The sequence below is a fragment of the Zootoca vivipara genome, chromosome 16 (assembly GCF_965207765.1).
Source record: "Zootoca vivipara chromosome 16, rZooViv2.hap1.1, whole genome shotgun sequence".
Lineage (NCBI taxonomy): Eukaryota > Metazoa > Chordata > Lepidosauria > Squamata > Lacertidae > Zootoca > Zootoca vivipara.
The window spans coordinates 41,392,760-41,420,379 of NC_142599.1; the positions used below are offsets into that span (position 1 = coordinate 41,392,760).

The 27,620-nt window shown below is 50.2% G+C and overlaps 1 protein-coding gene across 3 annotated transcripts; it reads right to left on the bottom strand.

The window, feature by feature from the left end:
• Positions 1-4,508: 4,508 nt before the first annotated feature.
• Positions 4,509-27,413, bottom strand: CASQ1 (calsequestrin 1). Of its 3 annotated transcripts, none has more exons than XM_088659622.1 (12): positions 27,313-27,413; positions 26,428-26,704; positions 19,563-19,647; positions 18,389-18,489; positions 17,618-17,729; positions 13,494-13,567; positions 13,072-13,202; positions 10,240-10,285; positions 8,760-8,814; positions 7,899-7,999; positions 7,579-7,653; positions 4,509-5,784 (listed from the first exon to the last, which is right to left on the bottom strand). In XM_088659622.1, the coding sequence occupies exons 2-12, from the start codon at positions 26,668-26,670 to the stop codon at positions 5,623-5,625; spliced, it is 1,185 nt and encodes a 394-aa protein (XP_088515748.1). In that variant the 5' UTR covers positions 26,671-26,704; positions 27,313-27,413; the 3' UTR covers positions 4,509-5,622. The 3 variants fall into 3 exon arrangements, with proteins under 3 accessions (XP_088515748.1, XP_088515749.1, XP_034954141.1); XM_088659623.1 differs by having other exon boundaries at positions 27,256-27,350; XM_035098250.3 differs by lacking the exon at positions 27,313-27,413 and having other exon boundaries at positions 26,428-27,151.
• Between the last annotated feature and the right edge of the window lie 207 nt (positions 27,414-27,620).

The window sequence follows — 27,620 nt, forward strand, 5'->3', positions numbered from 1 at the left end:
CAGCTACCAGGGGCTTCTTAGGGCTTTGGACTTTTGTCCTTTTTTTTTTTTGGCATGTTGGGTATGTTGCTAACCCCTTCCCCACAAACCTTTTGGCATTGGGAAGAAGGTTGGGTGGAGAAGCCCTGCAAATTAATTTGGTGTAAGAATCTTTTGCCAGGTGATGCCTTTTCCCTAGGCAAAGAGCACAAACCATGTCTCCCAAGTTTAACTCTTCTGTTTTTTAAAAAAGAGGATGGAATCCAATTCCAGAGCCCTCCCCGCTTCCCCAGGAAATAGATCTCGGGGGATCTTTCAGCTCCTCTGTGCGCCTCGCCGGCACACCACAAGATTAAGGGCATAAAAGGCTTTTACAAGGCTTGGTATTAATAGACTGGCAATGTTTCACATGCATTTTTAATGTAAACATTGTTGGGGGGGGCGGGCTGCAGAATAGAGAACAGAAGAAAAATCCCCCAAGATTCAAATGACTTCTTTTTAAAACCACAGACCTTATTCTGTGGCTGCAGCAAAAGATGTCCAGACCGCTGACCATTATGTTCATTTGTAGTGTCATTGGGGCGGAGAGAAGTTTACATTAAATGAGAGTTGGCAATGAACGGTGTGGAGGGGAGAGGATATCACTTTTGGTTCTTTCACTGAACTGGATGGGCCCCCCTTGGGCCTGATCCAGTAGCCAGGCTCTCCTTATGGAACCTCCAGGTCCAGAGGCAGTCTATCTAGAGTCCTGGATTCTCACGGGTCTTTGGCCATGGTGAGAATGAGATGCTGAACTCAATGGGGCTCCCTTGGCCCGGACCCAGCAGCAGCCAAGCTCTCCTTGTGTTCTTAAGGGCTGCAAGGCAACTTTAACTGCTCAACCTGAGTTTACCTGGATGTGATTGAATCCCACCTGAAAAGAGCGAGGGGCAGGATGCCCTTTGCCTGCTGCCTGTGTGCAAGTGATGGAGGCCTCCTCCTCAACCTGAGTCTGTAGCAGGCCCTCTGCCTCTGAGTTACGGTCTGCCCCAGCCCTAGGGAGGCCAACCTGGGTATGTGTGTGTGAGAGAGATTCTATCATAAACAGGTGCCGGATTTATGTATAAGCTAAACAAGCTATAGGTTAGGGCCCCATTCTCTTGGGGGCCCCTAAAAAATTTAAAGGGGAAAAAACACCACGGGATATACATTTCCAAAATAGAAGATAAAAAGCAAATAAAATAAAACCTACATACAGCAAGTGTTTTGTGTTGTGTAGGCTCCTATGATGTAAGTACCGGTAATGGGCCCCCAATCATTTTAAGTTGGAGCTTAATAATTATTTCACTATTAATATACTTCTTAATTGTATTTCAGTTCAACAATTACTTTGATAAAATACATACTTTGTTATGTGCAATTGGCTTGAGATACCTATTAGCAGGGCCATCTTAAGCATATCTGGTGCCGTGGTGCAAAGATCCATCCGGTGCCCTCCCCCCTGTTTCCCAGCACGGCTGTCTGGTGGGTGCAGCAGCGCGGTGCCCCCTGGCGGCCCGGCGCCCTGGCGCATTGCGCCACCCAGCCTTGCCTTAGGGCCGGCCCTGCCTATTAGGTCCTGTCACTGTGACTCAATGGGCTTCCCTTGGCCTGATCCAGCTGCTCTTCTGATGTTCTTTTGTCCCTTGCACATTGTTGAAGACCACCCCTCACTCTCAATCTCTGCCTTCTTTTAGCCGTCTGTGAAATGGGGGTAACCGCAACCCACCGCCTCCACCAGGGTAGCCCACAGCATCTTGCTGTGAGGGAGTCAAAAAGGGCCCTACATTGGATCCGGCTAGCTATAGACCTATCAGTCTCTTACCTATAGTTAGTAAATTATACACAAAACACCTCCATAATAAATTAATCAACTGGATTGATGTTGGGGCTATCCTTGCGGAAGAGCAAGCAGGATTCAGGCAAGGCAGATCCACTATAGACCATTGCTTCGTCCTAGCCCACCTCATAGATAAGTATGCCAAGCAATCTTGCAGTGTGCTGTATCTGCTTTCATTGATTTGAAAGCTGCTTTTGACTCAATCTCCCGAGTAAGACTCTGCGCTCAATTGAACACCTCAAGCATAGACAAAATATTATTATATCTGATTAACTGCCTCTATAAAGACACTGAGCTGAAAGTGTGTTGCTCTACAAATGGCCAACTTACAGGATCTGTACCAGCCACAAAGGGAGTCAAGCAAGGATGCATTTTAGCTCCGGCACTCTTTAACCTATACATAAATGACATGGTCCAGTGTCTAACATCTCCAGAGTTCCATGCCCCTAAACTGGCCTCAAAACCAATCTCTGTACTATTATATGCTGATGATGCGGTCCTCTTAGGCCTAAAAAGACTGACAAGAGAATTCTCAGTGTATTGCCAGAGAGAACACCTGGTCGTAAACTATCAGAAAACCAAAGTTATGGTTTTCTCAAGAAATATAGGCCCCACAGTTGGCGTATGGACAATCAGCCAATCAAACAGGTCAAAGCTTTCAAATATTTGGGCCTTATCTTCCAGTCCACAGAGTCATGGTGTGGGGAGCACACCAAAAATGTGCAAAAGAAAAAGCATCCCAAAGTGTCAAGACTTTGTCTCGCTTTTTCCATACAAAGGGTGGCAAACATATACCACCAGCCCTAGAAGTCTTCCAAGCTAAACCCCTAGCACAGCTACTATGGAATACGGGGCTCAGATTTGGACTGGGAACCACCTTAGCACTTTGGAAGCTGTTCAATCAAAGTTTCTAAGGCAGATTTTTTTTTCTGTACCGCCATGCGTTCCAAACACATCATTGCGACTGGAGGCAAGTCTCCCTTCAGTACAGTGGTACCTCTAGTTACGGACTCGATCCGTTCCGGGGTGCCATTCGCACCCGGAAAAGTCCATAACTAGAGCGGCGCTTCTGCGCATGCACGAAGCGCGCAGAACACTTCTGCACATGCGCGCGTGGCGAAACCCGGAAGTAAACACTTCCAGGTTTGCCGCGTTCTTATCTTGAAAAGACGCAACCCGTAGCGGACGCAACATGAGGTATGACTATAGAAGTACAGACCTGGCAAAGAACTTTTAACTTCTGGCTCCGCCTAAATTCACCCCCCCCCCAGGTTTACTATCCCTAGTATGTACTTCAAGACTCCCATTAAAGTGCCTGGCTTAAAACCGTCTATCAAAAACTCCACTCTTTTGGCCTAGCCCCACAACACCTACTCACTATGGGCCCTACCAAAGCAAACTGTCTAATTGGCCAACAACGTCTAAAAGATACCGAGCATCAGAACAACCTGGCCACTATAAGGAAATTCTGCCCTGGGTATGTTCATCTTCCACCCTTCCATTTTGATTCTCTGGCCCCATATCTGCACAAACTTATTATCCCACAATAGAGACGTGCTTTTACACTTGCAAGACTGGATGTTTTGCCATCCGCTGTACTTGAGGGTCGATTCCAAAAGATCCCGCCTGGTAGCACTGAATCAGTGGCACATGTCCTCCTGTCTTGCAGTCTCTACAAAGACCTGAGGAACGAGATCATCACCCCACTCGTAGTGACCATCTTCCAGGGGCTCAACCACTGCCACAATGTCCTTTCTTCTATCAGATCAAAATGAGCAGATAGCAGCAAAGGTTGCTAGGTTCATAGCAGGGGCAATCAGAATAAGGGCCACTAACTGACTGCTGATTCAGGACTTTAAATTGTGCTCTTATATCAAATTTCCTTTTCTGTGTATACTGGTATGTTTTATTTTTGCTATGGCCATTGGCTAATGCGAATAAAGTTTTATTTATTTATTTGCTGTGAGCGAGAGACAGTTTTTAGTGTGCTGTAGGAATGATGGATCGTTGCTTCATTTCCAAGGAGCACATGATGCAAACTTGGGACTCTGAGCCTGAATATTCCGTTGCTTTAGCATACATTATTCATATGGACCCATCAATGTGCGCACGAAACTGCCTTTGCTGACGATGGTGATCCCTCTGCGTTTATCTTTTCCATAAGGGTCAGCTGGTGCCGAACGCAAGGGGCACTCGGACCAGAGCAGGGGCTCCCCAAGTGGGTGGCATTGCCCCCTTGACCTAGGGGGATGCTAAGAGGCCAGGGTGGGTTGCTGGAGGAGTAGGGGACTATCAGACTTTGAAAAGCTAATATCACTGGGCCCAGCTCATCAGTTCTGTTAAATGGATTAAACTAAACCATTTTAATTGGGTCTTGAATAAATGTACTGTCACTTCTGTTTTGAATTTTATTGTGTTATTATCTTCCTTAGTGGGTCGTGCAAACCGTGGTTCTGAATAATGCTGTTTCTTTTTCTTTTTTCTTTTTCTTATGAAGAAGCATTATCTAGGATAAATTCCTTTCCTTCGTCCTTTTTGCCTTCGGGACTTTGAGCCCTTGCTCTCCATAATAACTGATGGGCGGCTATGGTATGCCATCATTGTTATGACAATTTTGGGGGGTGGGGGAGAAGGGTAGCAGTGGTGGGCAGAAAATAATATTTCACCAGCATTGTTATTTGATTTTTTTTTAATCGCTTTGGTTGATCTGTACAAAGTTGTTGAAAAATATACAAATTGTACATTGTGTCACCCCCACCGAGTGCTGAACAGGTTGTCCCCCCACCCTCCCTGATTGTCTCCCCGCTCCAGAAATATTAACAAGACAGTTTTAGCCCAAATATATTCATCTCCAAAGCCCAGGAATTACATTTGTTTCTATTTCCCCCCAAAAATGTTATTGGCTGATCTCTGCCCTCCTTCTTCAGTTTAACTGATGAAATGATTTGGGGAGGCATTTCCTGGCAGAAACTCAAGAGCCACGTGAGTGATAGATTTAACGAAGTCCAAGAGAGATGCTAGCAAAGAAGGCGGGAGCTATTCCTTTGTGTCATGGTGTGAGGAAGAGGAAGGCATTTGGGAAGAGATGGTAAAGAAGGCATCTGCTCTGCATCCAGAAGGCCCCTGGTTTCACACCCACCCACACCCAGGGGCAGAAAAGATGCCCTGCCAGGACAGCCCTTGGCAGTCAGAGTGGATGTCACAGGGGAAGCACACAGAGAGGCATGATGGGAAATTCACTGGGCCGACAACACACATCTCTGCCTGTGCTGAGTTGGGGGTCCATCAAGTTCCCTGATAAACCAGGATGCTGAGGGTTAGGAACAGGCAAAGAGCCTTGCTCCTTGCTGGCATCCACCCTGGAAAATCTGAGCTGGGCTTAGCATCCCAGGGAAAACGGATGGTCCATGCAGAAGCAGCATCTTCAGGACCAGAGCCTGAAGGACACCTGGCGAGCCTAAGGCGGGAAGGGGAGAGAGGGCTCAGGGGGTGCCCCTGTAGGGAGAAAATGGGGCACCCCGTTTTCTCCCTACAGTGGCAGAGGGCAGAGCGGGGTCCTCGGGGGAGGGTGGGAACACGTGGGGTTCAGTACAGGATGGGGGCCCTTGACTTAAATAGGATCAATATAAAAATACGTTCTTGCTAGGGTCTGGTGGCAAAGCGTTGAATTTCGTGTCGGCCAGAGGCGCCAGGCCCTGTGGCCCCCTGAGTGACACTCTGGGGACAGGTGTGACACAGGTGGACCTCCACAGGCAGGCTCTGCCTTCCACAAAGAACGGGAGCCTCTAGTCATCGTCGTCATCATCGTCATCGTCGTCGTCATCATCGTCATCGTCGTCATCTTCTGTGTTGATGTCTCCATCCAGCACATCCTCAATCCAGTCTTCCAACTCCTCTGTGGAGGGCAGGTCATCCTCATCGTCCATCTCCAGCCATATGCTGTCAGCCTGGGGTGGGGGGGGGAATGCAAAATTCAGCTGGAGATCATCCTACTGATTTGTGATGTTCTGTGCAGGTTAAATATTTTACATTTATCTGTTCTGAAGATAAGAAAGGATATAGGGTGTAGTGAAGGATATTTTTTGGGGGTAAAATATGTATGATGTTTTGATTTCCCCCCCACCCCTGAGCTTTCCCATGAACTTTCCCAAGACTGTGAAAAAGTTTGTATTTGTCATAGCATTGCAAGGCACCCCAGGAGGTCGTGCAACGCAGGAGTCACAAAACAGTTTGTGTTTGATTCATCCCAGTGCCGGATTTACATATAAACTAAACAAGCTACATATAAGTTACAGGTAGGTAGCCGTGCTGGTCTGACACAGTCAAAACAAATTTTTTTTGGGGGGGGCAAGAGAGTTTAGCTTATATGTAACTTATATGTAGCTTAAACAAAATTAAAAAATCCTTCCAGTAGCACCTTAGAGACCAACTAAGTTTGTCATAGGTATGAGCTTTTGTGCACACGAAAGCTCATACCTATGACAAACTTAAAAAGGTAAAGGGACCCCTGACCATTAGGTCCAGTCGTGACCGACTCTGGGGTTGCACGCTCATCTCGCATTATTGGCCGAGGGAGCCGGCGTATAGCTTCCAGGTCATGTGGCCAGCATGACAAAGCTGCTTCTGGCAAACCAGAGCAGCGCACGGAAATGCCGTTTACCTTCCCGCTGTAGCGGTTCCTATTTATCTACTTGCATTTTGACGTGCTTTCGAACTGCTAGGTTGGCAGGAGCTGGGACCAAGCAACGGGAGCTCACCCCGTCACAGGGATTCGAACCACCGACCTTCTGATCAGCAAGCCCTAGGCTCAGTGGTTTAACCACAGCGCCACCTGGGTCCCTTAGTTGGTCTCTAAGGTGCTACTGGAATAATTTTTTAATTTTGTTTAAGCTACATATAAGTTACATATAAGCTAAACTCTCTTGCCCCCCCAAAAAAAAATTAAAGGGAAAAATAACTGAATGTACATTTCCAAACTATAAGATAAAAAACAAATAAAATAAAACCTACATACAGAAACAGTGTTTTGTGTTGTGTAGCCTCCTGTGGTGTAAGTTATGGGCCCTGCCTGCTAGCCTGCTCCCTCAAATATCACTGGTTTGCTCCTTTCTATATATAGGGTGCCTACATTCTGCATTAACTGGTTGCAGGCCCACATGTGCAAATGGGTTTAGATACCTATTAGGTCCATAAATTATATTACCATATAGCATCTATTCAACACAAAAAACAGCGGCAATTTGTTGTTGACAAAGGACAGCTGGGCATATCAAGGGCCCCATTACCTTAGGTAGCTGAGGGCCTCATCAAACCTAAATCCAGCCCAGTTCATCCCTGGTGTCAAGGGAAACATACAGCAGGTGACTGAGGTGGCTCCCGGGCTCTTTCTCAGATAACGTTTTCCCCATAACTTCCCAGCCTCTGCCTGCATGAATGTCTTGACCTCTGTCGCTGTCTATAACAGAGCTATCTGAAAGAAGGGCTGAGGGGGAGCTCTGGGAGTCACAGCCTTGAAGGCAGGAACCTTAAAATGTTGCTTCGTTGCGTACTGGGGATTTTTTTTTCTGATGGGGGCTTCCAGAAACAGCTTGTTTGCCATACAACCGGTGAATTTCCCATCTTGGAATTCAGAAACACTTCCCTACAAATTCTACAAAGGCGTTCTCAAGAGGCATGAGCCCGGTTTGGGCTCTGCAAGAGCGGCAGAGGTGCCCGTCTCTCCTGTGCCCGTGGTCACTTACATCCGTTACGTTGACGACGCCAATCTGAGGCCGGGACAGGTCAATGTCGAAAGTCTTCTCCCAGTAGGGGACCAGCTGAGAGAGAAAAAGAGAGAAAGGGGAATGAGGGTCCACAAAGACTTGCAGGCAGATTTTGTGGAGGGTGGGTGGGTCACAAAGCGGTGGTGGGGACACCGGCCATTGGTAGTGGCTTTCTTCCAAGAAATGGGTCTAATCCAACTTAGGGGGGCGTTGGTGGCAGCCATAGCAGCAAGAATAAGCCATGGCGCCCTTGGCAGCCACGCCTCCACCCCCGCTAAAGAGCACAATTGCCTGTTCACCAGTGGAAAGTCCTCAGGGTCGATCCAGATGATACTGAGGTCTGGGTTGTCTGTGTTGTCTTGGGCAACGTCCTTCAGGATTTCCAGGAACTCATAACCATCTGTGGCAAGAAAGTGTTGAGGAGAGAGGGAGGTCAGAGGGCAGCCAGTGTCCTGTCTGCCAGCTTTCCCGTGCAAAGGCCTCCCCCCACAAATCAAGGCCCTCCCCACCCATCTCCTGCCCTTCCTAAAGAGAGTCACCATTTCAACCCAGTTTCAGGCAACCGCTGAGATGGCTCCTCCCTCCCCACGTGGCATCCATGGGGCTCCAGTAGGATAACAGCAAAGAGAGACGGCAGGAATCCAAAGAGTCTCGTGGCAAAATCTGCCCCAGTTACGGACAGGAGAATCACTTGATAGATTTGATCAAACTTCTCCATCAAAATCATTTCCTCTCTTGGAAGGCTGCTGTGGTTTCCACATCCATGCCAAGGGCTTAGAGTACTCTTTCACCACATGACAGGGCTTTGGGGGGGGGGGGGAGCCATGACTGTTAAAGTGGAATAAGAGTGCTTTAAATTTAGGGTGTAGGATGAGTGCTACCTTTGTAGCCACAGCAAGCTAAAGTTTTGTGTATCAGTTCTTCCTCTGTTTCTTTCAATTGTTAGTTTGGATGCATTTTTATGATATGTTTTGAATGCCCCCTTCTAATGTAATATTTACCACATTCCTTTCCTGGTTTTTTAGTTACTGTCGATGTGGAAACATGGGAAAATAACCATTGGGGAAGAGAATGGAGACGGCGCCATGCCGGAATGCAGGCAAGCCCCCCCCCCCCCGGCCATGAAGCTCTGCTCCCCATTCTCTGTCGGGGCAACTCACCAGGGTCGTCTTCCTCTGCAAAAGCAACAATATGGATGCCATCCATATCATCCTCCTGGAGGGACAAAGAGAGGGGGAAAGAGAGAGAGATGTTACTCACTAGCAGGGGGTGTAAGAAAGCATAGCTTTCTGTTCTTGTATCAAGAGGCAATGTGGTGTGGAGGTTAGAGGACCTGGGAGACCAGAGTTCAAATCCCAACTAGGACTCAAAACTCTGTTCCCATATTTGCCGGACAAATTTCCACCAAACATTCGCAATTTCGGCTCCCATTTTTGTCTATGTCAGAATTCTCCAGCATCCCTGCTCATGGCCTCTGTCTTACCAGTGGTAAAGACACTGACCACGAGGCCCCATGGCGCAAGTCCTGTTGCAAGGAACGCAAGCTGGGCAGGAGCATGCATAGTAATCGGTGACATCCCAGGCACTAGCCACTCAGTGCTCTTCACAGTGACTCTCAAGTACAGCTCTCCTTCGCAGGAGAACTCCTTGATGAAGGGCACTTTCCCACACCAACAGGGCAAGGAGGTTTTTTGAGGGACACATCTGCAACTTGATGACAAGCTCCGGGAAGGTTTTGTCACCTACGTCCATAGGGCAAAGGAAGAGCTGGAACAAACGTCCATGAGTTCAAAACAAAAAGAAGTTGGTCATTTTCATCTGGGCAACACAGCCGTATCAGTTTGCACAAAAGTTGCTGCTTTTGTGCTGTTTGCACCTGGGTGAATTATTTATGGCGAGGCCGTTTGGTGTGTCTTTGTGAATAGCTGGGTGGGGTGGCAAGGTATACGTTTTTCTGAATGAACGAGGCTGCAGGGATCTCACTTACAATGGCCTCGAGATCACCGTGTTTTATCAATGTACCTTGGTGGTGTAGCGGCGGAAGAAAGGCACACACACACAGAGAACAAAAGTCACGAAAAGAGACATCTTGGTATTTCTAAATTTCCAGCTCATTAAACAAATAGCATGGGGCCATACAATGAAATCATTAAAATCATCATAAAATTATAAAAGCAAAGAAAGTTTGGCATTTGTACTGGCTGGGGGATTAGTGGTCAATTTCCCCTTGAAAATATTTTCTCTGAATTGCCCCATGTCCGTTTTGTCACCTAGGGGGGAGTTAGGTAGCTAGTGGAATACTTAATCACTCATATGTCTTGCTCAATTCCACCCCATTCCTTAATAGAAAAACAGTTCTGTTTATACTTGTGAGTAGACATTATTAGAAATATCTTGGCCACAGGGAAGGGCATTGCTGCATGATATAAATGCTGTGTGAAATCCTCTCAATTATTTCTGCTTCCAGCTAATATGGGGTGTGTGTGTGTGAGGTGCATCAGCAACACATCTGCAGAAGCACTCCAGGAAATTTGAAACCCCCAAATCCAGGGAGAGGTTTGGATGCAGAGAATTCCAGAGGTGTTCCTCTTTCTCCCCTCCTGCCCTCCCCCCCCCCCCCCCGGCTTCCCCTAGACGTACCCAAGTCTCATACATGCTTTCTGGCTGAAGTTTCCTCAGTGTGGGCCTATAAGACAAGAGGGGCAGGAGAGAGAGTTTGAGGAAGAGGGGGAAACACACGCAAACTCCTTTCATGCTCCCGGTCCAAATGATCTTCAGTGGAGCTCCTGTTGAAATCCTGCAACTCCCCTCCAACTCTGCCTTGCAAAATCCTGTTAATCATCGGAAGGAACTGTCAGAGCCTCATCTTTCAGTTAACCCAATCTGCAGATGGCAGCAAAAATCTTGGGGCTGTGAGTGGGTGGCAAATACCTTTGCCGGACCGGAAAGCTGTTTGGATAGGCGGCTATGCATGCGAGTTTGGAGAAGGCCAAAAATCAGCCATGGGCGGGGAGAGAAGAGGCCACAGCTCAGCGGTTCTCCCTGGTACAATTTGCATCTCTAGGCCACCAGCCCTGAATTCAGAACAATGACTAAGGAGGCAGCAGCAGCAGCAGGAGGAGGAGGAGGCAATACATCCCTTGGAGGCTGGATCTGCTGCCCCTGTGGATTCTGCTGCCTGAGGCTCTTGCCTCAACTTGCCTCATGGGTGGGCCAGTCCTGGTAAAATTATTGCATTGCAGGGGGTTGGACTAGAATCAGGGGTCAGCAAACTTTTTTCAGCAGGGGGCCGGTCCACTGTCCCTAAGACCTTGTGAGGGGGCAGACTATTTTTTTTGGGGGGGGAATGAACAAATTCCTATGCCCCACAAATAACCCAGAGATGCATTTTAAATAAAAGCACACATTCTACTCATGTAAAAACACACTGATTCCTGGACCATCTGCGGGCTGGATTGAGAAGGTGATTGGGCCGCATCTGGCCCCCAGGCCTTAGTTTGCCTATCCCTGGACTAGATGACCGTCAGGGTCACTCCCTACAATTCTATGATTCTATACGTGACTTGGAGAAAGTGGATGAGAAGGGAGTTTCTCTCTCCCCCCCATAACACCAGTGCTCAGTGGGGGCTGAGTGTTGGAAGATTCAGAACTGATAAAAGGAAGTCCTTCTTCACGCTGCACATAGTTAAACTGTGGAACTCCCTCCCACTGGAGGCAGCAATGGCCACCAATCTGGATGGCTTTAAAAGAGGATGAGACAAATTTATGGAGGAGGAGACTATTTGTGGCTCCTGGCCAGGATGGCTCTGCTCTGCCTCTACAGTCAGAGGCAGCGATACTTCTGAATACAAGTTGTTGGAAACCGCAGGAGGGGAGAGTTCCTCCTGTGTTCGGGTCCTGCTTCCGGATTTCCCTTTAGGGCATCTAGTTTGCCACAGTGAGAACAGGAGGCTGGACTAGATGGGCCCCCTTTGGCCTGATCCAGCAGCCAGCCTCTTCTTATATTCTCACAAAAGACCCCATACTGTATCTGCAAAATGTGCTTTTAAAATGCATTTGGGTGAGTATGCAGCCTTAAAAGTCTGAGCAAATCCTTTTGACGCAGGTAGCCGGGGGGGGGGGAGTCAGTTTGGGGTCAGAGCGAGGTTCAGGGATAATGCCAGGGATGAGAGCAAGAGAGAGGCAGAGAAGCATCCCCCGTGCAAAACAGGCCTAATCTGGTCCCGTGAGCGAATCGCAAAGGCCAGGCTGCCATAGCAACCGCACAGCCCCTCGTCTGCCCAGTGTTAGAAGCAGCTGGATGGAGATGCCATTGGTGGTGGTGGTGGTGGGGAGTGCGTGAGAAACAGGGGCATGAAGCATACCAACAGGACCCCCAAGATGAGGAGGGGAAAAGGGGTGCAGGGCCTGCTTCCCCAAAAGTGAGAGACAGCCCCTTTCCCTCCCCAGGACAGAGAAGGGTGTTTATGCCACAAAATGCTCCTTGTTTGTGCCAGGTTTGAGAGGGAGAGAGAGAAGGAGAGGGATTGGGGTTAGGAAACCTCCCGGTTAATCCCAGGGGATTAGGGTCAGCGGAAACATCTGCAGCAAAGCAGAGGGGAGGTTGGGTGGGGCGTATGCCTCCCCATAAGTGCTCTGGCGGTGGTGGGGATGGCAGTTAGGGGGAAGAGAGGGGGTGATTTGAGGGAGGATCTTTCTCCTAGGTCTTTGGCTTTTCCTAGGGCTTCTGAAACACCCCCCAGGGCAACTGATCGCCATTTTGCCTTATTCCCCTTTAGCCCTGGGCTATTCCTCTCGCAGAATTGCAGGATGGAAGGGACCCCGAGGGTCGTGCAGTGCAGGAACTGTAGCTCAGGACAGGAACCTCCACTGGGCGCCAGAGCTGCAGGTGCAACCTGTTTCCTGAGCTCCAGAAACCAGCCGGCTGTCCTCAGGGGACCCCAAGGGCGACGCCTCATCGATGCTGCAGTTCAGCAGCCAGCCCAGTAGCTCAATTCCTGACAGCATCTCCAAGGAGGACTGGGACTGGCCCCCCTCCCCGCCTGACTGCTGCTGCCAGCCAGTGTTGACTGCAAGAGGCCTGGCTGGGGGATGCTTCTGATGGACAGCAATGCCACCCCACCCCCACCCCGTAAAACGCATCTCCCCCCCCTGCAGCCCAGCCCCTGTTTGCAAAGACTTCTCTGTTTGGGGTTTGGAATCTCAGCCAATAAATGTGCAGTTGCCATGGCAGCAGGAGAAGGACTTTGGTGTTGCTGCTGCCATGGCAACGGATGACTCTCCTCTCCATCCACAGCAGTCAGCCGGGAGAAAGAGCAAGAATTGCCTGTTTCAGTGGGGAGTGTGTGTGTGTGTGTGCGCGCGCATGCATGTGCGTGCTTGTGTGTGCCTCTGTCTAGAGCCAGGAAGGCAGATGGGGGGGGGGCTCCTCCTCCTCCAATGCCCCCTCCCCCCTCCTCATTTTCTCTTCACCTCTTGTGCTCCTCCAAAAACTGGACAATTTCTTCCTCGCTGTTGGGTTTATCTGGGATGGTGACTGGTTCGTCCATGAAAGGCTCATAGTAGTCGATCTCGTTTAGTTTCAGGGACAACTTCTTTGCAACCTGCAATGGGGAGAGAGAGGAGCATCAGAAGGGGTGGAATCCTAGAATTGCAGAGTCGTGAGGGGTCCCCAGAGGTCATCTACCTCAACCCTTTGCAATGCAGGAATCAGTTTCTCAGGTGGGTTGGCTGCTCCTGTTTTGAAACTTGCAAACTGCCCCCCCCCCACAACTTCTCATGCCACAATGCCCCCCCCAACTTGCAAGCTTCCTTTCAACACAAGTTTCCTGCCCCATCCTTTGCTGCCCCTGCTGTCTGCAAAAGCAAGATGGTGTTTGTTGCTAGCTACGTACCTTGCTGTCAAAGGTGGCATAGAAATCGATGTATGGGTGAAACTCCTCAGCCGCGTCTTCGTAGGCCTTGAAATCTGGAAAGGGGGAAATAACGGGATCAGCAGAAGTAGATGTTTTCCTGGAACTCTCTAGCTTTCTACATAATCCAGTGCCTGTTTGCAATTTGGTCTCTGGTTCCTCTCCCCCTTCGAAATCCAGCTTGCACTTCTGGGAGTTCTCGGTCCACATACTGCTTAAGCCTGCCTTGTAGAATTTTAAGCATAACCTTGCTAGCGTGCAAAATGAGCGCAATTGTGCGGTAGTTGGAGCATTCTTTGGCACTGCCCTTCTTTGGGACTGGGGTGTAGACTGATCTTCTCCAATCCTCTGGCCACTGCAGAGCTTTCCAAACTTGCTGGTATCACCTCATCTGTCTCCTGAGAAATCTCTATGTGGGACAAGAAGCTACAGTTAGAACTGGATATGGAACAACTGATTGGTTCAAAATTGGGAAAAGAGTACGACAAGGCTGTATATTGTCTCCCTGCTTCTCTAACTTATATGCAGAATTCATCATGTGAAAGGCTGGACTGGATGAATCCCAAGCCGGAATTAAGATTGCTGGAAGAAATATCAACAACCTCCGATATGCAGATGACACAACCTTGACGGCAGACAGTGAAGAGGAATTAAATAACCTTTTAATGAGGGTGAAAGAGGAGAGCGCAAAATATGGTCTGAAGCTCAACATCAAAAAAACCAAGATCATGGCCACTGGTCCCATCACCTCCTGGCAAATAGAAGGGGCAGAAATGGAGGCAGTGAGAGATTTTACTTTCTTGGGCTCCTTGATCACTGCAGATGGTGACAGCAGTCACGAAATTAAAAGACGCCTGCTTCTTGGGAGAAAAGCAATGACAAACCTAGACAGCATCTTAAAAAGCAGAAACATCACCTTGCCTACAAAGGTCCGTATAGTTAAAGCTATGGTTTTCCCAGTAGTGATGTATGGAAGTGAGAGCTGGACCATAAAGAAGGCTGATCGCCGAAGAATTGATGCTTTTGAATTCTGGTGCTGGAGGAGACTCTTGAGAGTCCCATGGACTGCAAGAAGATCAAACCTATCTATTCTGAAGGAAATCAGCCCTGAAGGACAGATCCTGAAGCTGAGGCTCCAATACTTTGGCCACCTCAGGAGAAGAGAAGACTCCCTGGATAAGACCCTGATTTTGGGAAAGATGGAGGGCACAAGGAGAAGGGGACGACAGAGGATGAGATGGCTGGACAGTGTTCTCGAAGCTACGAACATGAGTCTGACCAAACTGTGGGAGGCAGTGGAAGTCAGGAGTGCCTGGCGTGCTCTGGTCCATGGGGTCACGAAGAGTCGGACACGACTAAACGACTAAACAACAACAACAAATGGGATCAGCCCCTTGTTTCCGGGGTGGCAAAGGCTGAAAGGTTGCTATGGTGTGTGTGTGAGCGAGGGGATCCTGCCTGCTTTTGGCTGATATTATTATTAATATCTATGATCAGAACATAAGTCGATCAGGCCATTGTAGCATCATAGAGTTGGAAGGGCCCCCAGGGGTCCTCTTGTCCAGCCCCCTGCAATCACCCCTCTAGTCCAGCATCCATAGTAGCCAAATACCCTTAAGAACCTGGAAGTGGGATTACCTGTGGGGGGAGCTAAGAGCCAGTGGGGTGGGGGGTGTTACTGGAGGTTTAAATGACTCTCAGACTTTGGAAAGCTGGCCTCACAGGACCCAGTCCATCCATTTTGCAAATTAAATCATTTGAATCGGGTTTTGAATAAATGTACAATTGATTGCTGAATTTTACTGTGTTATTACCTTAGTGCAGTGGTTTTCAACCTTTTTGAGTCCACGGCTCCCTTGACCCACTGCGTTCTTTCTGTAGCCCCCCCTGTGGGGCTCAGGAGCCCAGTTAGCTCCCCCCTGGCCTGCAGAGCTGGCAGCCCCTCACCCTTTTCTGAACACCCTCCCTTGTGGAGGGTTCCCTCTGCCTTCTCTCCCCTCTCCTTGGGAGTCCTCTGGCCCCCGCCCCAGAGAGATGCCTCCTCACACTGCCCCACAGGGGCCTGGGAAGCAGCCCCTGGCCAGCCCCAGAGGCACTATTCGCCTGGGGGAAAAAAAACAGCTGTGTAGGTCTTTAGGAGGCAGAGACGCAAGAGGGCGTCAGAGGAGGGAGGGAGGGGAGAGGAGGAAAGAGGGACAGAGGTCAATGTTGCCTCCGGCACACCTGACCACCATTCAAAGCCCCCCAGGGTACCACGGCACACTGGTTAAAACCACTGCCTTAGTGGGACATGCAATCCGCTGTTCTGAATAATGCTTCTTATAGGGTAGTGGGGGGGGGACTGGGGGTGAGTTTATAGGACATTGCAGGGAGTTTCCCCCAAAGGCTTGGGAACCCCTGGAGCAGGCAGTCCTTGAAGCATCCTGGACCCAAACTTTGAATTAATGCAAGAACCTTGAGCCCAGCTGAGCAGCAGGCAGGCAGGCAGGCAGGGCAGTTTTTGGAGCACTGGATTGCTGCATTGCTGGTGGCTGGACTAGATGGCCCTTGGGGTCCCTCCCAGTTCTCAAGTCCTGCAATTGCCTGTCACCATCAGCCGTCCAGCCGCAGAGCTTTGCCCCCAGACCAGGCCCTCAAGGGCAGCCCTGTGTCCCCAGTCGCACACCAGGCCTGCCGCCCAGGCGAGAGAGTGGCTGCTTCTCCCTCTGCTGCTGAGCTGTGATGGGTCACAGGGCTGACATGTTAAGCTGGTTTAATGCGGGTGTCAGCTGGTCGGGGCTTCCGGCCCCGAAGCAGGGATTGGCGGGAGACGGGGGGGGGGGGTGATGGGAGCTGTCTGGGAGCACACGAGGCATCAGTGCAAATCTGCAAACTTTTAACTCCGGGCTGCGTTCTGTTTCTTAAAAACAGAACTCCTTTCTGTTCCACTCCTTTCCATCACAGCAAGACGGTGGATGTGCAGCACTGTGTGTTTCGTTCCGGGCTGTGTCTCTCCCAGAGAAAACCCACAGGAGCAGAACCAACAGAAGGATAGATCTGTAATGGTGGAGCAGGGGCAGTCTCCCTTGGAGCAGTGGAGCAGACTCCCTCGGAAGGTGGCAGAATCTCCTTCACTGGAGGCCTTTAAGCAGCAGACCCTCCCAGTGTCCCTATTTTCCAGCGACGTCCCTGATTTAGAGAAACCATCCCGGTTTCTGATTTGATCCTGGAATGTCCCGCTGTCCCTATTTTTATTGGAGAAATGTTGGAGGGTATGAAGCAGAGGTTGGATGGCCACCTGTTGGGGATGCTTTAGCAGAGATTCCTGCATTGCAGAAGGGGGTTGGACTAGATGACCCTCGGGTCCCTTCCCACTCTTGCGCTCAGGTGCTGCTTGCATTTGGGGCACCTGGTTGGCCACTGTCCTGCGGGACGAGATGCCCCACCCCTTGGGCTCTGTTCCAGCAGCCAGATTCATCTCATGGTTGTAAGCCATCTTGAGTTACTTTTTTGAGGGTAGCGGGGAGAAGTCACTAATTGGTTTAATAGATAAATATAATAATGTCTTGGACAGCTGCCTTTCTGTGTGACTGGCAAGGCTGACATTATGATGAGATCTGGCTGTGCTTTGAGAAGCTTGATCTGTCCATGGCTAGGGGGCAGATACAGCCGTGTGGTGCCTCCAGGACCAGTTGCAGTCTACCTGTTGAAAATGGCAAATGCCCCCGAGAACCTAGGAATCGAGATAGACTGCCTCTGGACCTGGAGGCCCCATAAGAACATAAGCAGAGCCCGGTTGCTGGATCAGGCCAAAGGAGGTCCCATATAGCCCAGCACCCTGGCCTCACATTGGCCAAGAAGATGTCCATTATGGGTAACCCAAAGGCAGGATTAAAGCACAAGAACTCTCTTCCTCTCCTCTGGCTCACAGCAGCTGAGATTCAGAAGCATTTCTGCCTCCATCTCCTGCCACCACAACCGAGATGGCCTGCCTGCACAGTCCAACTGGTAGAGCTGTCCAGTGCTTCTACATGTGTGTTTGTGTTTGTGTTGGGGGGGGTGCATTTCAGCAGAGCCTCTTGGGGGGACCAGCACCCCCCTTCCCATTGGCCCAAAGAGGCACCTACGTTCCGAGTCTTCGTTCTTGAAGTAGCCAATCAATTTGGGCTCGTCTTCAACATTCTCAAACGCCTGGAGTTCACGTTCCCCTTCAATGAACTCCACTGGGTCTTCCATCACCTGGAGAGAGAGAAGGAGAAAGGGAAGGATCAGACCGTTGGCATCACAGCACCAAAATCACAGAATCATGGTTGGAAGGGATACCCAGGGTCATCTAGTCTAACCCCCTGTATTGAAATAAAACCCACCCCTTGACCTTCCAAGGCTGTTTGTTCCACTGTCCAACAGACCAGAGCATTTTTTATCCAAATGATCCGAGTGCTGTGGCTTTAGCGATGGAGCAAGAGAGGCAGGCCATCTTTGGAAGGCTGTTCCCCAGCAATCCACTGCCCCCCCATCCACAAAACAGGGTCCCCCTCAAAGTCAATTTCAGAACTTGGCTAGTTCCTACAGGGAGGGTGGACTTGTTCAGCGATCAAGCCGTTTAAGGCTTTGCAGTGGGGTGGGGAGCCTTTTGGGGGCTCAAGGGCAGCATTCCTTCATGACCAACCCTCCAGGGGGCAGCAGTGGGCAGGCTTGGAGGCCAAAGTGTGCATAGCCAGGGAGTTACGCTCCAGCCACGCAAATAATTCTAGGGTTCTGTCCACACACAAACACTACTTTTCCACCCTGGCGAGCAGGACTCCCTAGCCCCCCAGGCGTTGAGAGGCAGGGGGGCATTTCAGCCAATATGGACAGGCCGTGGGGCAAAGCAGGGCAAGAGGAGGCCCAGGACTTACATCGAGGATGAACTCCACCAAAGTGTCGGCACTAAACTCCCCGTCGTACTCGATGATTTCATCATCCTTGAACACATACACACTGTCTTCTTCCCCCAGGCCTGCACAGGGGAGACAGACATAGAATTACAGAACTGTTGCTTGAGAAGGGACCCCCAATGGCCATCTAGCCCAACCCCCCGCTGTAAGGTATAGGGGGCAGAGGAGAGAGAGAGAGAAAGGGAGAGAGAGGAGCTGGGGGCCAAGGGGGGGGGCTATTCAACCTTGCATATACCATGGGGACACATACTCTAGGCCAGTCTTTGCCCACCCAGCTCCCTCTAAAACTTCTGAACTACAATTCCCATCAGCCCAGGGGCTTGGGAGTAATCTGTGGTAATATGGCGCCCTTGAGCCAAAATGGATCTTCTCAATTTTGGATCATCTCAATTTTGTTTTCTGTTGGGGAACTGCGCCATAAATCAGGCGCTGCAGATGCTGATGGGAGTTGTAGTCCAAAACATCTGCGGGACGCCAGCTTGGCAAGGACTGCTTGAAGCTGACAGCCACCTCTGGGTCGGGGACTCATCTCTCTAATTCCATAAAGCAGCAAGAATCCTGTTTATAAGTACAGTACTGTATATGAATGGCTCAAGGTATTCTGCAGGGATCTCTGAGCTTCTGCCGCCCCCTGGTGGTTGGCATACCACTGACATTTCACAGGAACCTGCCTTCTCCTGCCAGCCAGCCCCATGGCTCCTCTAGCTCAGTACAGCTTACACTGCCTGGCAGCACCTCCCGGGGTTTCCAGGCAGGCGCTCTTCCCCAGCACCACCCGGAGATTAATACTCAGAGGAGACAGGTGTGGCTGCCCAGCTCAGGATTGTCTGCACGGACCAGGGATTTCTACCTGGAGATGCTGTTCAGAATTGAACCCAGGATGTTCTACATGCAGAACAGCTGCTCTAGCACTGAGCTATGGCTCTTCCTGCTTCACCCCCTTTCTCCCCCCGGTTGTCAGCCTGTTGCTGATGTTGTTTCTCCAATCTGGAAAGTGTAGAAAAGGCTGCCCTCCTGGAGGAAAAGGTAGCCAGACGCCCTTTTGGTCCGCAGCAAACCTCCCCGCACCCAGCCCACCACCTCAACCTGCTTTCCAGCAGCACCTTGCAGCCCACCCTCCCTGCCAGGCACTTACCTAATTTCTTGGCCACCGCTGCATCCTTCTCTGAGTCCACCAGGCCAAACCCCACGCCTTTATCTTCCAGGACTTGGGCTGCTAACTAGGAGAAAGAGTCAACAGGAGGGCAGGCAGACGAATCGAGAGAGAAAGAGAGAGAGAAGAGGGAGAAGATGGGAATGAACAAGCTCCCGGACGCTGGAGGGAAAGGCTTTTTGCAGGAAAACTTGCCGCCCTTTTGGACTTTTGCCATCCTTGCGAGCTGTGGAAGCTGCTGCTTTTCAGAGGGTCCAAATCTGTCCTTTTGGTCCCATGAACTCATTCCAAAAATCCCCCAACCCTACCCTTTAAAAGGAGCAGTTTGCACAAGCCGCTAAGGAAGGTAAACAGAATAGAATTAACTACACATTTATTCAAAATGCAATTACGTAAAGCTTTTTAGCGAATGCAACAAAATCCGAGAGTCACTGGTAATTTCTGAAAAGGGGAGAGGCTGGGCCCTTTGCTGTGAAGCTAGGCAGGACACCCTTCCGGCAAATGGATTGGCCTTGCCAAGTCCATCTTCCTCAGGGAGCTTAAGCTCTCAACAGGCAGGTTCTGGGGCTCAGGGAGTCAGGCAGCCGCATACCACTTGACTCGGAAGCCTCACAGGCTGCCCCACGTGTGTGTTTTGGCTGGAGGGACTCGTTACCCAGGGATGCGCAAAACACACTCTGCACATGGTTATTTGGTTGTTCGGTTTCAACCCCTGTTTTCAAAAGGAGAGCAGGAATTTCCTTTCAGGCACAGTCTCCAGTGTCATATATCTACTAACTAGCAATCAACTAGCAAAAAATAAAATAAAATAAAATAAAAATCTGTCAGGGTTTCAAACGTTTTCAAACGCTGAATTCCGTGGGAAGGCAGCTATCGTCAAACACAAAATGCTGGATATCGAATCCTGCTGAATATCAGCTCTGAAAGGTTGACAAATATTGAAGGCAGTAAGTGTTGGATCCCAGATGCCTCCGCCCAAACAGAGAACATGTTGCAAATGCTTGGCAGCTCGGAATCCAAAAGGGCAACCATGTAAAGATTCTTATAGGGTTGGGGTTTGAGACTGGGGTTTTCTGCTTGGGGGTTTCCTGCAGGCACCTGGGTGGCCATGGTGAGCACAGGATCAGGTAACTGGCCTGATCCAGCAGCCGGGTTCTTCTTAGGTTCTGATGGAGCCTCCAGTCTCAGACGCAGTCTATCTCAATTCCAAGGTTCTCTGGGGTATTTGGCCACTGTGATGAGGACAGGAGGATAGGCTAGAAGGCCTCCCTTGGGCTCGATCCAGTAGGATGTCCCCTGTTTCTGAAACACTGCAGAGCTGCTTCCAGCCGGTGTTGGCATCACTAAACTTGATGGGCAGAGGAAGCTACTTAGTGCCAAGTCATGACAAGGAAGCTTTTAATGTTTGATGGATTTCTGTATTTTAATGTTTTGTTGGAAGCCACCCAGAGTGGCTGGGGGAACCTGGCCAGATGGGCGGGGTATAAATAATAAATTATTATTATTATTATTATTATTATTATTATTATTATTATTATTAGCACTGGGCTTCAGGCAGAAAATGTCTTTGGCCAACATTGGCTCCCTGAGAGTCTATTAGGAAAATATTAATTCATGTTTACCCTGCAGCAGCGCTGCAAGAAATCAAAGAATAGCAGGAACAAAGCGTGGAACCCGAACCAACAGATTCAAATTACAGGAAAGGGCTCAGCATTCGGAGGAACTTTCTGCGGGTAAGAGCATCTCGACAGTGGAAGGGCCTCTCTCAGAAGGGGGCGGACTCTCCTTCGTTGGGGTTAAGCAGGGCTTGCATTGCCATCTTTAGCTGTGATTCCTGCCTTGCAGGGGGTTGGACTAGATGACCCTTGGGATACCTCCCAACTCCATGATTGTATGATCTCCATCTCTTGAATACATCCGCCCTGTCCAGAGCCCAGGCAGAGGTGATCTGTCTCCACCTTGCAGGCCTCGTTCTGGGAAGCCTGTTAAAGGTGACTCCAATAACCCAGCCGGAATTAATATCGTCCTTCTCCTCTGAAGGCTAGTGCCAGGGAGCGGAGAATATTTAGGGATGGAAGCAATGACGGCGTTCGGAAGCTGTCTTGGAATGTCTCTCTGCAGGGAGAAGGCTTCAAGGTGGGCAGGGGAGGAGAGGGTGTCCTTTCGGAAAGCCTGAGGAACCCAGCTGCGCCTGGAGTGGGGGGAGACAGTCTGCCCACAGCATGCAGCTCCCATGGAAGGCTGCCTATAGGGGACCAGGCCAGGTTCAAGAGTCTTGTGTTAATTCACCAGGATACTTCAAGGACCACCCGATCCCTTACATCCTTGGCCAATCACTGTGATTCTTGGGGGAGACTGTGCCTCAGATGCCCTGTGCACTCATAGAACCATAGAATCGTATTCCGACCCCTTGCAGGAACCACAGCTACCGCAATTGTCTTTGTGGGACTAAATTCTAGCCGAGGTCACACTGGCGCACTCTCCCTGTTGAACTTCTGGTTCTTACTGAAGACTTTAGAAAAGAAAATGTCAGGCAATTTAACTGAAGCCTGATTTAATAATTTTAGCCAATTCCATTTCCCCTGAGTTTCATCCCTTGTACGCACTTAGAGATTTTTGCAATTAAGTGGTATATAAATTGTCTCAATAAACAAAGAAGTCAGATGGGATTAGGCCTCACCTCTGGCTGCCTCTGGCTGCCACTCAATGCCCCTCTGTCTGGAGATGTCAGCCACAGGGATCTCCAGTGCCTGTGAGCCACAAAAGACCCACCTAGCCCTTTGTTTGTCCCCCAAAGCTGCAATGAAGGAGAATCAGAACTCTATTGCTCAGAATTCGCACTGTGTTCCTCCCTGGTGCCACCTGGGGGCTGCTGCCTGTGTGTCCAGAAAGTCTCCCAACCATCACTCTCCTGTTTGTTTGCTCCATTGGGGGCCGGTCTGAATCAGAGATGTCACCTGATGTTTCCTCCCTTTATGGTCTTGATTTATGGGCTACTACTAAAATGAGGCTGCATTTTAAGCTGCATTTTAATTAACTGTTTGTTTGTTTGTTTGTTTGTTGTTGTTGTTTTGTATTACATTTTATTGTAATTTATATTTGGTGTTAGCCACCCTGAGCCCAGCCCTGGCCAGGGAGGACAGGGTATAAATAATAATAATAATAATAATAATAATAATAATCATCATCATCTGGTGGCAAAGGACAACTGTCACCTCACCTTATTTCACAACCAATGAGAATGAGGTCCTGCAGGGTTGGTGGGTTTTTTTTTTGCAGGGTTTAAAAAACCCTCGAAATCTGGTCATGGTTTAAGACCAGGGGTAGGCAACCTAAGGCCCATGGGCCGGATGCAGCCCAATCGCCTTCTCAATCCGGCCTGAGGACGGTCTGGGAATCAATGTGTTTTTACATGAGTAGAATGGGTCCTTTTATTTAAAATGCACCTCTGGGTTATTTGTGGAGCCTGCCTGGTGTTTTTACATGAGTAGAATGTGTGCTTTTATATAGTCTGGCCCAGCTCACCACATGGTTTGAGGGACGGTGGACCGGCCCACAGCTGAAAAAGGTTGCTGACCCCTGGATTAGACTGAGACAGAAGCATTGGGTTTATACAGGCATCCCCAAACTTCGGCCCTCCAGCTGTTTTGGACTACAATTCCCATCTTCCCCAACCACTGGTCCTGTTAGCTAGGGATCATGGGAGTTGAAGGCCAAAACATCTGGAGGGCCGCAGTTTGGGGATGCCTGGGTTTATACATCGAAGCACCTTTGACTCTCTGGGAGAAGAAAAATCCCAGCCAGTACAGCCGAAAGCCCTGTGGCCAAGATTATTATTTAGTGCATGGCTGGGGGCTGGAATAGAAGACCCTTGGGGTCCCTTCTGACTCTATGATTCTATGAATTTAGACCCTTCCCTTCCTCCCCAAGCAGCCTAGATAGGGAGGCCCTGTGTCCTGCTTGACGGAGGACACCCCTGTCTTTGAAGAGCTGTGTCGAAGTCCCGTTTAAAGATAAATGGACCTTAAGAAAGGGAACAGCTGTATGTGTGTGTGTGTTTTCCTTGATGTTGCTCCTCAACCCGGATCAGCAGTTGGACAGCAGCCTTTGTCATCCCTGGGCTGAAGTGCATTGTCTCCCTATTAAAGTTTTAAAGGAAGTCCTCCTTCAGGCAGCACAGAGTTAAACTGTGGAACTCCCTGCCACAGGAGACAAGGATGGCCACCAACTTGGATGGCTTTAAAAGAGTAATGGAGGAATTCATGGAGGAGGAGAGGGCCACCGGTTGCTTCTGGTCTGCTCCCCATGGTCAGAGGCAGCGATGCTTCTGAATGCCAGCTTCTGGAAGCCACAGGAGGGGAGAGCTGCTCTTGCGCTCGGACCCTGCTTGTGGGTTTCCCATTGAGGCATTTCGTTGACCACCGTGAGAAGAGGAGGCTGGACTGGATGGAGCCCTTTGGCAGCAGCCAGGCTCTTAAATTATAGCAATTATAGCTACATTAGCATATGCACATTGGATGCAAATCTGTGTAGTTTTTATTCCTTTTTTGGGGGAGGGGGGTGACGTCTTAAGTGGTCATCCTTTTCACTTGGGGATTACAAAACAGCACTAAGTGGTGGTGTTGCAGCTTGTCAGTTTTGGTTTTTATAACTTTTTCATTTTTCTCTCGTTTTAATTTCTGTTCCTCACATTTCCTCCTCCGTATGTCATTTAAAAAATAAAATAAAAAGAATTTCTGAAAATTCACCCCAATTTCAGTGTGAATTTCTGCAGCATACTATTATTACTATTGTTATTATTATCATTATCATTATCCCACCTTTCCTCCAAGGAGCTCAAGGGGGTGTACATAGCTGTCCCCACTCCATTTTATCCTCACAACAACCCTGTGAGGAAGGTTCGGCTGAGAGACTGTGATTGTCCTAAGGTCACCCAGGGAGCTTCCTGACTGAGGGGATTTGAACCCTGCCAGGTCTTCATCTAGCTGTTTAACCCCTACACCACACTAGCTCTCTGCGTTTCTTCCTCTGGTTTTTACCCCAGTCAATGTGGTTTTCAGAACCATTGCTTCGCTGGAAAAAACCCGTTGCAAAATTCAGAGCAGTGCGAATTCCAATATGACGCTTTCTTTTCAGGTTGTGAATTGACAACTGAGAATTCAGTTGAGAAACTGAATTAAATGGGCACCTAATTGAATTCCCCCTCTGTCTCTAAATGGCCCATTATTGCAAAACTAAGCCAGACCCTTCCGATCCCTTCCAGCTGCACGGCAGACCAGATTGCCCGCAGTTTCCTGTTCCTAAGTGTCCCCACTTCTGACTGACCTCCTTTTCTCACCCCACCCCTCCCTCCTTGGGTCACCCAACACCTTCACGCCCCCCCCCCCGCTAAGTTGCTGCAGTCTGAGGAATGCCAAAATGACGCTTCCCGAATGGAGACCATCTCTGAAATGTGTCTTGTTCTCCCTCCTCCTTCCTTGGGGCCATTTTTAGAAAGTTCCACTGACCTGCGCTGGCTGCCTCTGCAGCCCCTTCCCTGGGCAGCCCTTGGCCTCAGCCCCTCCCTGCTTTCCTGCCCCCCAGGCAAGATTCCTAAGGAAACTATTCCAGGGCTGCCTTTCTGGAGAGGAGGAGGAGGAGAAGGTTCTTGCAGCCCTCCGAAGGCGCCAATTAAGGAGATGGCAATTTTAGCCCCGGCTGTTGCTCTCGTCTCTTGGGAGAGAAGTGCATGGCACTCTGTCTGGGATAGGGGGATGCAGCCCTGAGCAGGCTTTTGCAGATCTGGGCCTGGGGGGAGGCAATCTCTTTCGCCTGGTTCTGCACCCCAGATTTGCACAGAGGTGCGATTGCAGCAGCGCACGTGGTGGGCATGCTTGTGTATCGCACGTGAAGTTGTAGCCCTAAGCTTGGACAGGTTGCAGAGGGCAAACAGTCGTCAGGATTGTCTGAGCATTTTCTTTTTTTAAAAAAAAACAAAACCCATGAAACAGCATATAAATCTTATGAAATAATAATAATAATAAAGAGGTTTTCTGCCCCTGCCTTCCATTCACAAGGCAGACACACAATGAAGAGAACCCCCTTGCTGGATTGACCCAGGTTTATGAGTATATATTTATTGCATTTGTATCCCATCATTTTCTCTCCAAGGAGCTCAAGGTGGCCTGTGTGGTTCTCCATCTTCCTCATGGAATCCCCCCAACAACAACCTTGCAAGGTGGGTCAGGCAGTGGAGTTCCACGGACGCCAGCATCACAGCCCCAGCAACAACCAGCCCAAAAGTTTAGCCGAGCACGAGGGACAGTCCCTCTTTGCCCATTCCCCTGATCTTGCAACTCCTTCCACACATCCACGCTCCTCCCCTGAGACGGATTCAGGGAAAGGATCAGAGAAGGAGGGGTTGCATCCCACCCATCATTGGGGTTTGGGGAGGGAGCGGGGGGGAGAGGAGAAGGCTGGGTTTTGTCGTGGTAGAAATTCCCACATAACACGGCAGGTGGTGCAAAATTCCTGCAGAATCAGAGGACTCAGCAAACCAGCTGAATGCTGTTGCTTTTGGGTAGCCTCCCCCACGATCTACAGCATGGGGACCCCCCCAATATAATACCCCCGGGACATCTGCCCCTTTGCCACCCAGCACTTGCACCACCCAAGCCATAGATTCACAGATATGGAATCACAGAGTTCTCCAAGCTCCTGAAATTCCTTGACCTCACCCGTTTCCATAACCTGAGTTGCCTGCTGCCCTTCCTTGCTAAATGGCTGTTTTGGGACAAGAGTTTCCTGGGGGGGGGACATCTGTGTCCCCCTGCCAGCCGCCTCCCTCCAGCACATCCCTGGTCGTTACCTCCAAGATCAGCTCCTCCAGCTCAAACTGCTTCTGGGATGCCTTGTCGTCCCCGATGGGCTCGTGGTACAGCAGAGCCAGGATCTCGTACTTCTTCAAGACGTTCTTGTAGTTCTTGGCGTTGACGTCGATGACCCGGTCGATGCCATCGTACTCGGGGAAATCCAGCCCGTCATCGCCCCGGCCCAGCGGGCCAAAAGCGGCCAGCAGCAAGGCCACGAGGGCTACCCCGAGCCACTTCATCCTGCTTGACCTTCCCGGGAGAGGAAGCCCCAAACTGAAGGAGGAGAGAAGGAGATTGAATAGCAGAGACGTCCCTCTGGGCTCTCCGGGGGCAGTGGTCCTTCGTCCTTCCCCTGGCAATGCAGAAAGTCAACCTGACCCCTGGAAGATGGCTGTGCAAGGAGAGGTGGCCCTCTTCTCCTCCTCTTCCTCCCTTCCTCCCCCTCTCCCGCCTTTGCCTTTAAGGCAGCTGTCAGGGCAGGGGGCTCCGGGGGGCAAGGACGTCTGGGTTCTTTGCTGACACAGGCAGGCAGCCCGGAGAGTTGGCCGAGGGGGGCCCTTGCTCCGTCAGGGTGGCGACAACCTCTCCGAGGGGCGAGGGGTGTCAAAAGCAAAGGCAGGGACCAACGGGCAGCCCATAAAAGCAGCCGGGAGGGGAGGTGCCCCGGAGATGGAGGGCTGTCTTATCCCCAGGCATTTGGCACTGCCCGCAAGAGACACCCCACCCCTCTGCTCCCTGCCTATATATGTATATGGGAGCTGGAGGGGCCCCGCCCTGCCCAACAGCCACCTGCATCCCGGTCCGGGGAGCCTCCGAACCCTCACCTGCCCGACCGAACCACCTGCCTCTGTTCACTCTCTGGTTTATTATCAGGGCCTCACCTTGGCCAGGTCTTCCTCTCTCCAAGGCTGATATTTGACGGCCTTTCCTTATTGCCATATTAAGGAGGGGGGTGGAGGGGAGGTATTTGAGGCTGGGTGGGAAGGCGGAGGCCTGGAGGCTTGGAGGAGGTCTAAAAATAAGAGACGATGAGTCGGAGGTAAATCAAGATGGACTTATGCGGATGGCAGGGAAATTAGAGAGTGTTGGGTGCGGGGGGGGGGGGGGGGAGATACTGTACGGGGCCCAGAAGGGAAGGTTCTCTCTCTCTCTCTCTCTCTCTCTCTCTCTCTCTCTCTCTCTCTCTCTC